The sequence below is a fragment of the Lagopus leucura genome, unplaced genomic scaffold (genome assembly GCF_019238085.1).
Source record: "Lagopus leucura isolate 7727_CA_CO unplaced genomic scaffold, USGS_WTPT01 Super-Scaffold_100052, whole genome shotgun sequence".
NCBI lineage: Eukaryota > Metazoa > Chordata > Aves > Galliformes > Phasianidae > Lagopus > Lagopus leucura.
Genome location: NW_024962298.1, coordinates 118,991 through 133,876, shown reverse-complemented (window position 1 = coordinate 133,876; position 14,886 = coordinate 118,991). Strand labels below are relative to the sequence as shown.

General features: G+C 46.9%; 1 protein-coding gene across 1 annotated transcript in view; it reads right to left on the bottom strand.

Moving 5' to 3' along the window:
* The window catches only part of ZNF592 (zinc finger protein 592), a 33,378-nt gene extending 18,965 nt beyond the window's left edge, over window positions 1–14,413 (bottom strand). Inside the window, exons 1-2 of the mRNA XM_042885654.1 lie at window positions 14,135–14,413; window positions 8,199–10,546 (exon numbers count right to left, since the gene is read on the bottom strand). Of these exons, the coding sequence (XP_042741588.1) occupies window positions 8,199–10,538 (2,340 nt within the window). The 5' untranslated portion in view covers window positions 10,539–10,546; window positions 14,135–14,413. The remainder of the gene's footprint in view (window positions 1–8,198; window positions 10,547–14,134) is intronic.
* Between the last annotated feature and the right edge of the window lie 473 nt (window positions 14,414–14,886).

Sequence of the window (14,886 nt, the reverse complement as noted above, 5' to 3'; positions counted from 1 at the left end):
AGGATATGATTTGAATTGTGTAATGTCTGTGTTTCTCACATGCTCCCATAACTTATGCTTTAATCAAGAGTTATTTGCTGCAAGTTTTATATAGCTCCAGTTTGCCTGCCACACAGCACTCAGGCTTTTCTTCTTCCAGAACTCAAATCCACACAGACAGGAAAACACTCAGAAACTCTGCCACTTCAGAACACTTGATTTTATTCCCATTTCTATTTATTAGCTTCTTCAGAAGGGGGGGAAAAAAAAAAAAAGGCCAACAAAACCAACAGCAGCTGAAGCAAAGTGAAGCACAGAAAGCCGCATCAGCCCAAGCCTTCTGGCATGGAAAGCACAACCCCAGAGCCACAGAGGTGTTTGTGAATCACAGTCTGGAGTTAAAGCCCAATTTTGCTCAGGAAAATGCCTGCAAAGAGATGACACCACTGACCTCCTGCCGCCCTGAAACAACTGCAGGAAGGACTCTGAGCCATGGCAGATTCATTTACGAGTGTGCTCCCTCCCAGCCCAGCTGCGCACAGCAAGCTAGAGCAGAAAGTCAGAGCAATCTCCCTTCTCACACGCAGGCATCACCATGAAATGCCCTCAGTCCATTTTCTCGCTCAGCTGAAGCCCACACCCAGCTAGGGCAGGGACCCCATTAACACCCCACTAGAAGCTGAACCTGGGGCACAAAACGCTTTGCTTTCACTTACTGCTGATGCAAACTGAAAGGGAATCAGCTTCAGTGCAAGCAGAGATGATTTACACTAGTTTTAGATCCTCTTCACTGCTGTAGCGTTAAGGGACGCTGACAAAATTCACATTTAAGAGATGTCCCCAGACCACAGAAGTCCTCCTTAACACAAGCACCACAGAGCTGCAGCAGAGAACATGGAACTGTGCTGACAGCAAGGCATGGAATCTGGACTACAGAAGAGGAAAATCTGCAGAAGGCTAACAAAAATAAAGTAAAAAATTAATGAGAAAAAAAAAAAAAAAAGATGCAGAGTGAAACAAGTGGGAAACAGAAGTGATATTTTTGGAATGCAAATGTTTTAAAGAGCCCTTGTTCTTTATATATTCAAACCAAAATCCCCCACCAGAGGCATCTGCTTTAATACAGAAGGGGCACCCGAGGCACCCCAGTTACAGCACTGCAATGGAGAGTAACAGGATGCTTTTGCTCTAAAAAAAAAAAAAAAAAAAAATGAGCATGGAATTACTACTTCAAAAGTTCACCTTTAACTCTGCACTGGCTTTCCCTTAGTGCCTCACTGGGACGAGGACCAGCAGCCTGCACCTCCAGCACGTTCAGCGTGGAGCTGGGTGACGAAGCTCTGGCAGCACAGCGTTCAGCAACACGCAGCCCCAGCACACCAGCTCTGCACCTCCTGCCCGCCATCCACTGGCATAACTCTTTGTTGGCCCATCCTACAGCCAATCAAGCCAGCCAGAGACCTGCACAGCTATTTTGGCTTGCATTACTTTGATAGTGTGAGCAGAAGTGGCCAGCAGAAAATTTCTTCTGTGGGCTTCCCGATAGCTAAGATATATCTCCCTTCCCAAGGCTCTCTCTAAATAGCTATGTATCATTTCACTAGCATGTTCAACTTACAGGTGAAAAAGAAAAAATATATATATATAATAGAAACTTAGTTATTAGTTAAAAGAAAGATCTAGACCCAAACTGACACCTAAAACCAGTCAAGTAAGGGAACATGCATCAAGTCCGAGCCTAAGTATCCCATATATAGACAATGCTGCATCAAATAAACCTAATTCTCAACTTTCTCAGTCTATAGTCTTTTCTCCTCACAACCTCAGCCATAGTTTTAAGAATTTCAGTTTCTGTGTCATTTCTTTTGACCCACAGACTGCCTGCTGTCCCCCTTGTGTTGCAAAACCAGAACTCCCAGTTGCTAAAATAATCCCCTACTGAATGACACTGGGCTTTCACATCCTTACTCTCCCATCACTTCTACAACCCCTAAGGTTACACAGCATGTGTCTCCTCTCCCTTCTTATGACAGCCCTCCATCAGCAGCAATGCCCATCAGTCTCTAAGCTCCGCTTCTTTTTTCTCACCCTGTACCTCCTTACACCTCACATCCTATCAAAGATAGCATCACAGCTGTCCAAATGTCACTTCTGCTAGCCTCTTTATCCACTACTTTGCTTTTTGACCAACTCCCTTCATACATGACCAGTCAAGTAGTTGCTAATACCAGCAACAACACTTCAGCCGTCCCTCCAGAAGGTAGATGCACTCTTCTCCATCAGGATGATGAAAGGCATGGAGCACTTCTGCTGCAAAGAGTGGCTGAGGGAGTTGCGACTTCAGCCTGGGAGAGGAGGCTCAGGGGAGTCTCAGCCATAAATACCTGCAGGAAGGTACAGAGAAGAAAGAGCCAGGCTCCTTACCATGATGCCAGGACAAGAGGCACTGGACACAAACTGGAGCAGAGCGGGTGCCCTCTGACCATCAGGGACCATCGCCGTGTGGGCGATGGAGCATCGGCACAGGATGCCTAATGAGGCTGTGGAGTCTCTTCATTGGAAACCTTCAAAAGCCAGGACACAGGCCTGGGCACCCTGCTCGGAGGTCCCTGCTGGGGCAGGCATGGTGAGCCGGCGGTCCCTTCCAAACCAAATGATTTGTGTCTCTTTCAAAGAGATCCTTGAAGAGGTCTGAGTCTTCTCTCCTGAAGTGCAGCAGGTTTGTCCTTCCCCCCTGCCTCTGCCCTCAGGATCCTGAACTCCACCATCTCACGGATGCCATAGCCAAGGCTTCCTGCAACCTTCACATTCCCACATTACTTATGATTATGAAATCCAGAGTGTCTTTCCCTCCCCAGACCCCCTTTCTCTGGAGCCAGGGGATTGCCGCCGATGCCACCCAGAGAATTGGGTGGCTGCAGCCCCCCTTAAGGCCCTGCAGACGTGAGGCTACTTCTAACACCAGCTTGTTCTTCCCATCAGCCCGCAGTGAGGAGCCACCACCACATCACCGTTAGCAATCTCCTGTTAATCTCAACCCACCACCGGGCAGAGCTTCACGCCTTCCGGCTGCTTTCACAAAAGACAACAACTCCTTCATTTTGTCTTGCCAGCCCGTCCTTCCAAAAGGGCCCACGTCCCTCCATCACAGGACTCCAGTCGCTGGAGGCCTTCTTTCTGTTGCCAGAAGCCATCAGCTTACAGCTTTCTCTTCTCCCCTAGCATCTCCTCATCCCAAAGCACTGCTTTGGCCTCAGGGCATCAAGTCTCACTCCTACCCTGCCATTTCATCTCTCTGCCTGCTTCCTTCCCTCAACATGCTTTCATCATAACATCCTCCAGCCCTTTGCTTCCATAAAAACCAGAGGGAAAACATCCATATAAAACAAAAATCAGTACCTAAGGATTGCATTCGTTGCCTTTGCTTTGGGAGATGGAGAAAGCACTGCTTTACAGCACCAGAGGCATTTTTATTGACTTTCAATCCTCTTGCTTTCCAAATTAAAACACGCGCATGCAGGGGAACAAGAAAAAAGAAGGAAAAAAAAAAAACAACAGAAGAAATAGCAGAGATATGGCTGCTTTCTTACTTGCCTTTACTGCTGGGAAATTACCATTGCAGCATGTGGTTTTACTAGCTTCTGGCAGGTTTTAGCCAATAAGTTATAAAACATTGATTTAAGGGGGGGAAGGAAGGAGAAACAAAAAAAGACAGCAATAAAATTGCTTTTAAGTAGCTCCAGTGTAGGTGATGCATAAACAGGCTACGTCATTACTCAGTGAAAAATTCTTACTGGACACAAGAAAAAGAAAAAGAAAAAGAAAAAGAAAAAGAAAAAGAAAAAGAAGGGGAAAGAACAAAAGCACAAAGGTGAAAGAAAATTCAGAGGTCCTTAGTTCATATTCTGTACTTCATTTTGTACTTATCTTGGCTATCTCAATGGATTTTGGGTGGTGAACTCACAAAAGAAAAACAATGCATATGAAACTTCTCTGCTGTTGATGACGCTCAAGAGAATCAGAACGTACCTTGAATTTTTGCACACATTATTCTGGGATGTGCGTCTCTTCTCACATCAATGTAGCCTGTAGGTTTAAAAAGCTCTACTATTTAAACATCACACTGAATACACAGAGCAAGTGTGTGCGAAGCTGCTGTAAGGAAAAGCAAATCTATACTGAGCACATCAGGAGCTGCATGATTTCTTTTTTCTTCATCTTGAGTTTGAGCTCAGTTCTGAACAGGCTACAAGAGCTGTCTGATGCTGACAAGCCACTTCTGGTGATCCCTGCAAGTAGAGAAAACTCTTCATTTCTGAAGATATAATTCCTGTAAGACAATAAGTGCCACAGCCCTCACCTTAACATTATGCCCAATACGGTGCTGAAGGAGAGCCGTCGTAACTTATCATATCTTTATGAGGCTGAACTCATTGAAGTCTTCTGATTTCCCCTCATAACATCGTAATTCCAACTCCTCAGTCATTTTTCATTTATTCCAGTTTATTTCTGATAATTCAGGACCACAAATGAGGTCCTGACTGGTACTGCAGGTTAACACAAATCCCGTGCATGATCACACCACCTTGGTCATACAGAGTCTTCTTGAGACCAAACATTCTGACTCTCAATTGCTTCATCCTGTTCCTACTCTGTCTTCATGATCATCTAGGTCCTCCTGTAAAGCATTCCCAGCTTTCCACGATAGCTTCTTATCTTGTTGGTTCAGCAAATTTTATCTACACATACACCGAAAATGAATTATAGAACATATGTATGAATCAGCTTACTTTGGCATCATCTAGCATATATTTAATTATGCTTGCCTCAACAACAACAACAACTTGCTCTTGAACATAACGCTACAGTAGTCAGACCAAACAGCTCTGAAGTTACAAGAAACATCTGCCATCATGGTTTGAACATCTGGACCAACATAATATCTAAAGGCAGCATGACATCTGGTGAGCAAAATCCAACCTACCAAATACTCGAGATTCCATTTCTTGTCATTCTGCAAAAGAACAGCAGAACAGTAAACAGATCTCACCAAACTCATGAAAATTCCAAGTCTTACAAATCTCCAAAAAAAAGGAGAAATGACCGTGATCTACTGATATGATCCACTCAAAGACATGATGTAATTACCAACAGTCTACAATGTAACATTACGGTAAAGCTCTCCTCAATCATTTCTCTGAAGGTCTTTCCATTCCACCTTCCCAAGCATGGTCGCCCTCTCTTCCTCACAGCTGCTCCTCATCTCCTCTTCCCTCTATTGTTCAGACTACATTCATCCCCCCTCTTCCAGAAGAGCTGGGATATGTTGAAGTCATTCCCATTTTGGCCCCTCCTAGGAAACTCATTTACCCGTTATCAGTCCCATTAATACGGACTTTACCCAAGGCCATTCAGAGTGATAATACAAAGTTTGTTCCAAACCACTGACAGGAACGAACAGTAAACTCAATCATTTTATTTCCCCTATAAACAGACAGAGGAAACACAAATATGTCCAAATAATTCACCAATTAGAAATTCCGATCAAGGTGAGAAGTCTTAAGTGTGGATAAATAGGATAAGTTTCCATGTGGAACAAAGCCAGCTTAAGCCATTCTCCCTCTCCAATCCAATTATTCCTGCCTCTCACTGCAGCTTGCTCACCCTTTGGTCTTATCACTGCAACGTGGAACAGAGTAAATGAAAATACTGTCTTAAGTACAAGATTTGTTTCTTCCAGTCAACCCTATTGGATAAGACACCTTCAAAACAAGGTGGCATCCCTGTTTTGTGCTCTCTGGAAAGCGATTAAAAAAAAATGAAATTATTTTTGTACGTTTTTTTGGTTTGAGATAAAAGCACCATAACTGAGTACTTCAAAGCCTGCTCGCTTCCTCAGGTTTTGCTCACACTAGATGCACACATATCACAATCAGTATTAGAGATTTAGTATCATTAAAATAAAAAAAATTAACCTAGCTTATCTTTAATGGGAAAGGGGTCTCCATCTTCCAGTACAAACCGAGGAGCTGCAAATACTCCACATTTACCCCTCATTATCAGCCAACAGTGTCAGCTCTTTCCTTTCTGCTTCTACCAACCCTGCTCAAGAATCCATCTTCTTGCATTAATCCAGAAGCAGACATCAAAAAAGTCACTGATGATAACCTTCAGGCAACAACCCAGTGGAGATCTGCTCTGCTGCGACCAAAGTTACAGCAATTTGTTATTTTTCAAAGCACGTGAGCCAAAACACAGCTTTACTTTGAATTTATCAAGATTCTCCATCTCAGGACTCAGACGCAAACTCTTCCAGTCATCTTCTAGATAATCAGTCTGTTGAGATGCGGGGAGGCGATTTGCATCTGAGGCTGTTCACAACTGTTAGTGCCACCTCTGTGTCTCAGTGGATTGCCCTGCAACAGAGACGTGCTCCAGAACAAGCATGTGCATATGATGACGACTGCGCTGAATTTGCTTGAGAGAACGATACGAAACTTATGTTGGATTTATGCTTTTACATTACCCACAGAGGGGTAAGAATTGCACGTGAATATTTCCTGTTTGACTGCCTAAGGAAGTGTTTGTGAAACTAGCTGCTCAAACATCGCCAGCTCCCATCAACATTCCTCTTTTCTTCTAACTAAAATGAAAGCCGTGACCTCAGAAATTTGCTTGACAACTCAGAAAAGCTGAGCATGGCGCCCACCTACTGCATGCACCCCCAAGACCACCCCATCTCAGGAGGTATTTGGTAGGAGAGCAGAGGCATAGAAGAAGGGCTCGGCACAATGCTGTAGTGAGGACACACCTGGGAGTTCAAGATAAAACAGGGAGGAAACTGCTTTGCAAGCTTCAATATTCCCTTTCTCTTTTTTATTCCCCAGTAGTCACATTCAAAAAATCCTTCAAAAATCATCTCGCATCTAGCAAACCTGAAGTAAAAGGCTTGAAGTCTTCTCTTGGTAAAGTTACAGAATAAATTATTAGACTAGTCTAAAAATACAACCAGACATTTCTCTTCAAGGAGCTTTTGAATTGACAATCCCACTACAAAAATTGGTAATAAATTTTTAATGCGACTGATTAACATTTTAGCTCACTCCAGAGCACTCAGCATCCCCTCACCTGAAAGTATTTAACTCCAGACTGCTGACATTTCCTAGAAATGCATCACAGTGCAAAAACAAGTTACGGTGCTGATAGAGCGCAGTGCTCACTGGCCTGCCTCGGGTAAGAAACGTGATTACAGCACACCAATCCCTTCCAGCCTTCCTATTTCTCACCACAGAAACCATTCAGCCATAATCTATTTCTGCTGCTGCTGAATTGAAGTGAAAGATAAAGGACCTCTGTGCACCCACGCTAACAGCCTTGATACTCCTGGTAGACGTTTAACGAGCAAAAGGAGGCTCTGGAGGGTGCAGAACCACAGTGGGCCGTGGCAGACTGGTGGACTTGGTACATAATGAAGAGCATCCCCTTCCTATTCATCAGCTGAATTTTCAGAGGGGACCCAGATCCACCTGCACCTCCAAGGGAATGTCTGGGAAGACGACAGAGGCCATAACAGTGCAGTGCTCACTGCAGCAAGGAAGCCACCAATGGTGCTCATGAGCCAATGAGCAGACGCTTCTTACTGCAACACAGCACCAGCTCATCCCTCTACCATCCAAAGGGAGAGAAAAAACACCAAAAAGAGCCTCCCGCCACACATACCATGCTGCCATCCTCCCAGCTAACCCTATATACGTTTTGCCAGTCTTAAAACAAACACAGGGCCCAGTGTTTGAAGTGTTACATGAAGACTTTGGTGCAGGTTCTACTGAAGGGAAAATTCTGTTGTGCCAGATTTCCTGCAGCCAATCCTAGAGCACAAAAACCTGCTTAAAGCAACACTCAGTACTCTTATTCAACTCATTCATGGGATCTCTGATCTCCAACACCACTTTCCCTTGATGTTCAAGAGTCTCCACTGTCTCCCTGCTGTCCTTTTCCTGTCGTTCCCATAATACAACACATCCTTTCTGCTGGCAAAGAGTACAAAGAAGGCAGGCAAGCAATGCTAGAACATCTCTTCAGATGCACACACGTGGGCCCACATGTTTCTCAAATGTTCCCTTCTTTTAGGCAGCGTAACTCACTTGCCATTACCATGCCTAGAGGATAGTATCTTTAAACGTAGAGATTTAATTAATAACATTAAAATGACGACTTACCAGTCTCTCATTATCTTCAGAGGTTCTCTGGTAATGAGCTGCTAAAGCAACATAATCCTGCGCCTGCTTGTTACATTCTAAACACTTAAGTCCTTGACGGATTAGTCTCAGTGGGTCCGGGTAGAGAGGCAAGGCAGGCTGTGTGTTAGTAGAAATTCCTACCCCGTTTCCTGAAGTAGCATTGGGTTTACGCGAAGGAGAGGATAAGTGCAAAGTCTGAGGAGTAGAAGATGCTGAAGAGCTCGCAGAAGGTGAAAACATTTGGTCTAAGGAAATCGGTTTCATCACCAGCTGAGAACACTGCATGATAAAGCCTTTGCTCTTGTGATCTCTTGCATGTTTAAGCAAGCTACATTTATTAAAAAAAAGGAGCATAGTTGAACACTGAGTGCACATAACTTCAATATGAACGCTTCGCCTGCTATAGTGTTGAGTCAGGCTTTTCTCTAAGGCAAATGAATCCCCACATTCCAGGCAACAGTACCCAGAGGAAGGTAAATTAATACTGGTGTCAGGTGGAGGGCTAAGGTTCGGAGTATATATTGGCACCGGATTGGCACTGTGCAGCACTTTGTTGAATGCCTCCACGATGACAGGAGCAGCTTTCTTTACTTGATGCACCAGTGGCACGGACATCTGCGTCACCTGAGGCTGATTTCGCCGCTGTGCAGATGACTTCGCTGTGACAGAAGCAGCAACGCTGTGGGGAACTAAATTGAGATTTGCCAAGTGCACAGCTTTGGGAAGGAGGCTGGAGGAGGTGGTCGCGTTGGACGGCTGCACCACGATACCCTGCTGCTGGTGCTGCTTCTTGTTCAGCTGCTGCCCCGCGACACCAACTTTTACGGCACCACCACCGCAGTTTGGCAGTGGAGATAAAGACACAAGAGAGGTGCTATTTGCAGCAAGATCTGCTTTCAAGCCATCTGTGTAAGGATTCGCTATGTTTGACAGCTGGATAGCTACGGCAGCCCCATTTTTGGTTGAATTCTTGCTAGCCTCGCTTTCCATTGCTGCACTAGTGTCAGGGGAAGGGAAAGATTTGATGAATTCTTCAGCAGATGAGGTTTCCAGAGGTGATTCTTCCAAAGACTTGCCCAACTCATCACTTTCTGGCAAAATTCTAGTTACAGTTCTTTTAATTTCACCAGAGGAGGTCTTGATAGTCTTGATTCTAACTTTGGGAATAGCTGGTGGAGAGCTGGCTGCCATGGAAGGAGAGCCCTTCCCACTGCTGTCACTGCACACACTTCGGGGGCTCTCAGGCTGCTTGCTGGCCTTCCTCACTACTTCTAAGGGGCTCCGTGGACTCTTTGGTGACTTGGGCATTTTTGGACTTCCTTTTGTCCCATCTTTAAAAGGACCGGGTTCCTTTATAAGGTTTGGCTGATCGCCTTTGGGAATACACGCAACCTTTTTGGCCTGAAGAGCAACCAGCGCAGCCACACAGGATGACAACTTTGAGTGAGTTGGCTTTAACCTCTGGCGAGGCGGTACCGATGAAGACAAGCTCAGCTCAGGCACAGACCCTTTATCTTCTCCTAAATTACTGTGAGGGAGCTCTCCAAACACCAAGCCTTCTCCAAGAAAGCTATTGGTATCTACCAAGTCCTTTCCTGACTCCACAAACCTCTCAGTTGCTTTGTCTTGCTGTCTCCTGCTCATTTCCAGCCTGCTCTCTGGCTGGAAGTGGATCTCCATCTTTTGTTCCTTTTTACAATATTGATCAAACATGCTTAATTCGGGCTCTGGTACCTTCCTGAAGTGATCCAATACTGAAGCTCCTGTTGGCATATACATTGAAGGAGGTGGAAAATACGGAGTTTGAGCATGTTTGGGTTTATCACCAATACTATTCTCTTTGAATGTATCCTCTGGCTCAGGGCTGGAAATGGGGCTAAACTGACTAAAAGTTGGCAAAGGCTCTGACTTGGACTGGTCCAGTTTTTCAGAGTAACTTCTGGAGCTATCACCATTAATAAAAGTCGACTCAAACTTCCCATAATTATGCACCAAAGTATGAGCCTCTGCTGGCAGATCAGACCCGCGAAACCCATTGTGTAGCAGTCCAGCCCCGAGGTGATTCCCCTCCTTTTCCGCCTCAAAGGACTCCTGGCGACTTGTGTTCTTCACAATAACACTCACAACAGGAGCATCACAGGGGGGCAAGGCGTGGGATAAGGACACGTTCTCATCTACGCAGATTCCTGATGACTTCAGGTGATTCTCGTTCTCCTCCCCAGCTGATGGAATGGTCTCCTTGGCATCAAGGCTAGTTGGATCAGGGATGTCAAAAGCAGCCAAGAGGTCATCAAAGTCTGGGGTTTTCATGTCCCCCATAGTGAAAGCTGCAATTAAAAGCAAAATACTTTGTCAGGTATATTTCTCTCAAGGACAAACCTCGTAAGGTGTCCGTGCAAGCAAGTCAAACACAAACACCACAAGTACCCAAAACATTAACACATCTAGGGATGTCTGCTGCAGACACTTCAGCTTCCATTTCAACTGCTCCAAGACTGACTGTTTACACAAAAGATACCAGCTCTGTGGAGCTTAGCTTCCTTAGCACAAAGGTATTCAGGCCAAGAAAGCTCCCTAGGGAAGGGGAAATGACATTCTGCCTTCTGCAGGCCCACCACCAGCTGGTATCAATTCAAGCTGCAGCCACCAGGCTATTTTCACACAATCAAGGGTCTCCCACTAGCTTTAGTTTTTAACTGCTGCCTTGTCCTCACCCTTGAGATGCAGAGGCAGTTGACAAGTGACAGGAGCTATTCAAATCCTGTCTCACACAACTTGTCTGCTCCAGAGTTGTTCAAGGCACTACAAGAAAAGCAGTGGGAGACAGCAGCACCTCACCGACCCTGGTCCACCAAGTCCATGTAGAGGACATTCTTTCACCCATACCTTACAGCTCCAAGAATAACTGTCATCACAAACCTCAACAGAAAAGATTCTGAAATGCATTACTGCATTCGTGGCTGTTTTAGGCTTTTTTTTTTTTTTTTTTTGGGGGGTGGGGGGAGGGGGGACGTTGGGGTTGTTTGTGAGGGGGGGAAGGTGTGCAGGGAGGGGCAGGGAAGAAAAGGAGAGCTAAAAAGCAACAGTGACTGCTGATTTCTCAAGAGATTGTTGTATGTGAAGAATTCAGTCCTGCTTTAAGGAAGAAAGCAGGAAGTAAACAGGTGGCCCATAAGAAATAAGCCTGAAAGGTGAGATGACTTCCTACCCAGGGCAATTTAAATAATACAAGTCTACAGTAAATATTTCAGTACAACAGCTCAAAGCACTGTAAACCAAGCAGGGGTTATCTGAATCAGGAAGCAATCCTTAATTAGGTAATGATGCCACCAGGCAAAACTGCCCATAGACAGAGTAAAGGATTGTATCCAAATCATAACAAGAAATGACATTCCCAGACAGCTCTCCTCATAAGCCCTCCAGAAGGGAGTGGGGCTTAAACACAGAGACCTGCAACAACAATAATCAAGCTCTGAGCAGATCCACGATGAAAACTGACAGCACAGAATCACTTGCACATTTCATTACTATAAGGAATACTGTATTTGCCTGCACATCTAACCAAAACACTGGTGCAATATATAGGCTTCCTGGACATTTAATAAGCTATTATTTTAAGACATTTCATTTTAAAACCACATTTGTGTGAGCTGATGTATACAGGGAGGAAAAAAGTCAAGGAGCACCCACAGGCATAGCAACTCCTGCCACACTCACTTGATTTGGGCTGCATCAGCACTGCCAAAGCCAGCAGCAAGTGTGGGAGATGGAAGGGGTGGCGAGAGCCCAAAAGAAGGGGGAAGAGCTGGGAGCAGAGGTGCAGGCAGAAAGCAGAGTCTGGACAAGGCAGAGGGCAGAAAAGCAGCTGTATCATACCTTCCCAAAAGGCTGGAAGTCACTGATTTCAGACTGCCTTTTTTTTTTTTTTTTTTTTTTTTTTTTTTTTAAATAAACTCAGTCACAAATAGCAAAGCTCGTCAAACATCACTCAGAAACCAAACAAAACGTTCCCAGCACCAGCAGTCTGCCAGGTGGAGGTACAATTTGTAGAAATGGGCCAGCAGAAATCACTACAGCACAGAACAGGAAGGCATGCTGGTCCTAGAGCATTAGCTCAGTCATGCCTATAGACAAGCCTTGGAGGTGTTGCTTAGGTTAATCTACTCCAAAACACTCTATGGAGATTTACTTGGCTTAAAAGTGGCTTGCTGTGGTTTAGCTTAAACTTGTTCTCATTTTTAAATTAAACCACAAATATGAATGTCCATAGAGGGCTCTGCAGCAATTTACAAGTCACACCCCTCAGCAAGGTAAGGCAACTGCGCCTTGAGTTAAGTCCCTGAAACCAGAAGATTATCAGCTGCTGCTGAGTGGAAGCAGATGGGTAATGAGTTTAGAAGCAGCATAGATTATTATAGTTGGCAAAGAGTGTGGATCTGAAACTTCCCTTTTCTTTGGGTGGGAAAACACGTGAGTTGGGCAGGAGTTAGGCATCGCTCAGCTGCTGAGATTTCTGGCACACACAGCCCTACGTGAGGAAGACATTTCATTCCATAACCAGGAACACCCAAGTTTTATATGCTGAAAGAAAAAAATCAGCCTGCCAATCACTTTTGACCATTCCCTTCTTACCCCTGCATACCTAGCCACATCTCTGGATGAATTAGTATGTTAAAACACAAGACAAAACAAACCTGAGGTATCTGCAGCATTACGAAATAAGGTTTTCTTGGAATAAACTGCATTTTCAGGCTCTGCACGCATCCTTGAGCCCATCAAGAGACTACTTTCTCTAAGCCTTCTCTTAGATAGAAAACAGAAAAAGTACACTGAAGAAATTCTGCCCAGACCTTCCACAAACTGGCTTGTGTGGAAAGCAGGAATTAAGGACTTCCATCCTTATTCTATCCTTCCATTGCTAAAGATTTGCCTTAAAAACAAAGCTCGAAAGCCAGCCTTCTCTATTTGCCTATACAAGACATGGATGTGCTCCAAGACTTGCAAAGCAATGGCACAGATCAGTAAAGCAAGCAGTGACATAGCAGCTCATAGAAGAAAGTACACATATTTCATTTCTTCAGGAGGCAGAGTACCTTGAGGTCTTTACACCATCCCAGAAATCTGTGAACTTGCTCTGGGTGCCATGGCAGAGCACAGGGCTTTCTGGTCCAGCCAAGTTTCAGAGAATGGCTTAGGTTGGAGGAGACCTCAAAGACCACCTAGTTCTAACCCCCCCTGCTGTAGGGAGGACTGCAAATTGCTAGATCAAGTGCCAGATCAGGCTGCCCATCCAACATGGCCTCGAGCACCTCTCAGGCTGAGGCATCTATAGCTCTCAGAGCAGCCTAAGCCAGGGTCGCACTGTCCTCTCAGGGAAAAACTACCACTGACATCTTACCTAAATCTTCCCTCTATTCCCCCCTGTCCTAACGCTATCTATGTAAAAAGCTGATTTCTCTCCTGCTTACAGCCTCCCTATAGACTCTGGAAGGCCGCACTGAGATCTCCCCACAGCCTTCTCTTGCCCAGGCTGAACACCCCCAGCTCCTCAGCCGTCTCCATAGCAGAGGTGCTGCAGCCCTGGCAACATCTCCGTGCCTCCTCTGCCCCGCTCCAGCAGCTCCGCACCCTTCCTGTGCTGGGGGCCCCAGGCCTGGGCGCAGCACCGCAGCTGGGGCCTCACGAGGGCAGAGCAGAGGGGACGGTCCCCTCCCTGCCGCTGCCACCCCTCTGTTGGTGCGGCCCAGGATGCCGGTGGCTTTCCGGTCCCCAATGGACGCTGCTGCCTTGTCTGTGGCTTTCATCCACCAGAGCCACCGAGTCCTTCTCCGCAGCGCTGCTCTCAAGCAGCTCTCCCGATACTCAGTATACAAGCTCAACCTCTCCACACACCCAGAGCCCCACACTGTACAGACCTTCTGCTCGCACTGCTATTCCTGGGGGCTTTGGGAGATCCGCAGCGGCTCCTCTACAGACTTCGCACCAGCATGTAACATACTGCTCGAGGAGGAAGTTCAAGATTGCCACCTAATAGGAGAGCATGAAACTGCAATTACACCGAGGTTGTGCGCCTTGAAAGAACGCAATAAATATTTATAAAGCCACAAGACAACGGTTAGGTGCAATGGAAGAGCTCTGCCGAAGGCTCCGTGGGCCGAGGGCAGGCGGAGATCTCCCGGAGGAGCACGGGGAGCGCCGGGGATGGAGGAGGAGGCGCGGGGACGGGATGGAGGAGGCCGGACGCAGAGCGCCAGCTGGCATTAGGGGAGCGCGGCCGGCCGGGGGCTGTCAGAAGGAGCGCGGCCAGCCGTGGGGCCGCCGGCCGGGTTCTCAGCCGCGCAGCGCAGCGCTCGTACCGGCGCCGAACTTTTCGCAGCCCCGCGGAGGAACGCGGCGCGGGGTCACGGGGGCACTGCGCTACGGCCCGCGCCCGGCCCGCTCCGCCGCCCGCCCGCTGACAGCCGCCCCACGCGCGGGCCCGCCCGACACAAAGGCGCGGCCCCGGCCCGCCGCCCCCGCGCTGTCAGCCCGGCCCCGGCCCCGCGGCCGCACGTGGGCGGCCCCGCCGAAGTTTGTTCACCGCGGGCCTTCCGCCGCCTGGGCCGCCCCGACCAACCGGTGGCGCGGCCCGGAACCACCGCCGGCGGGGCGGCGGGGCGGCGGGCGA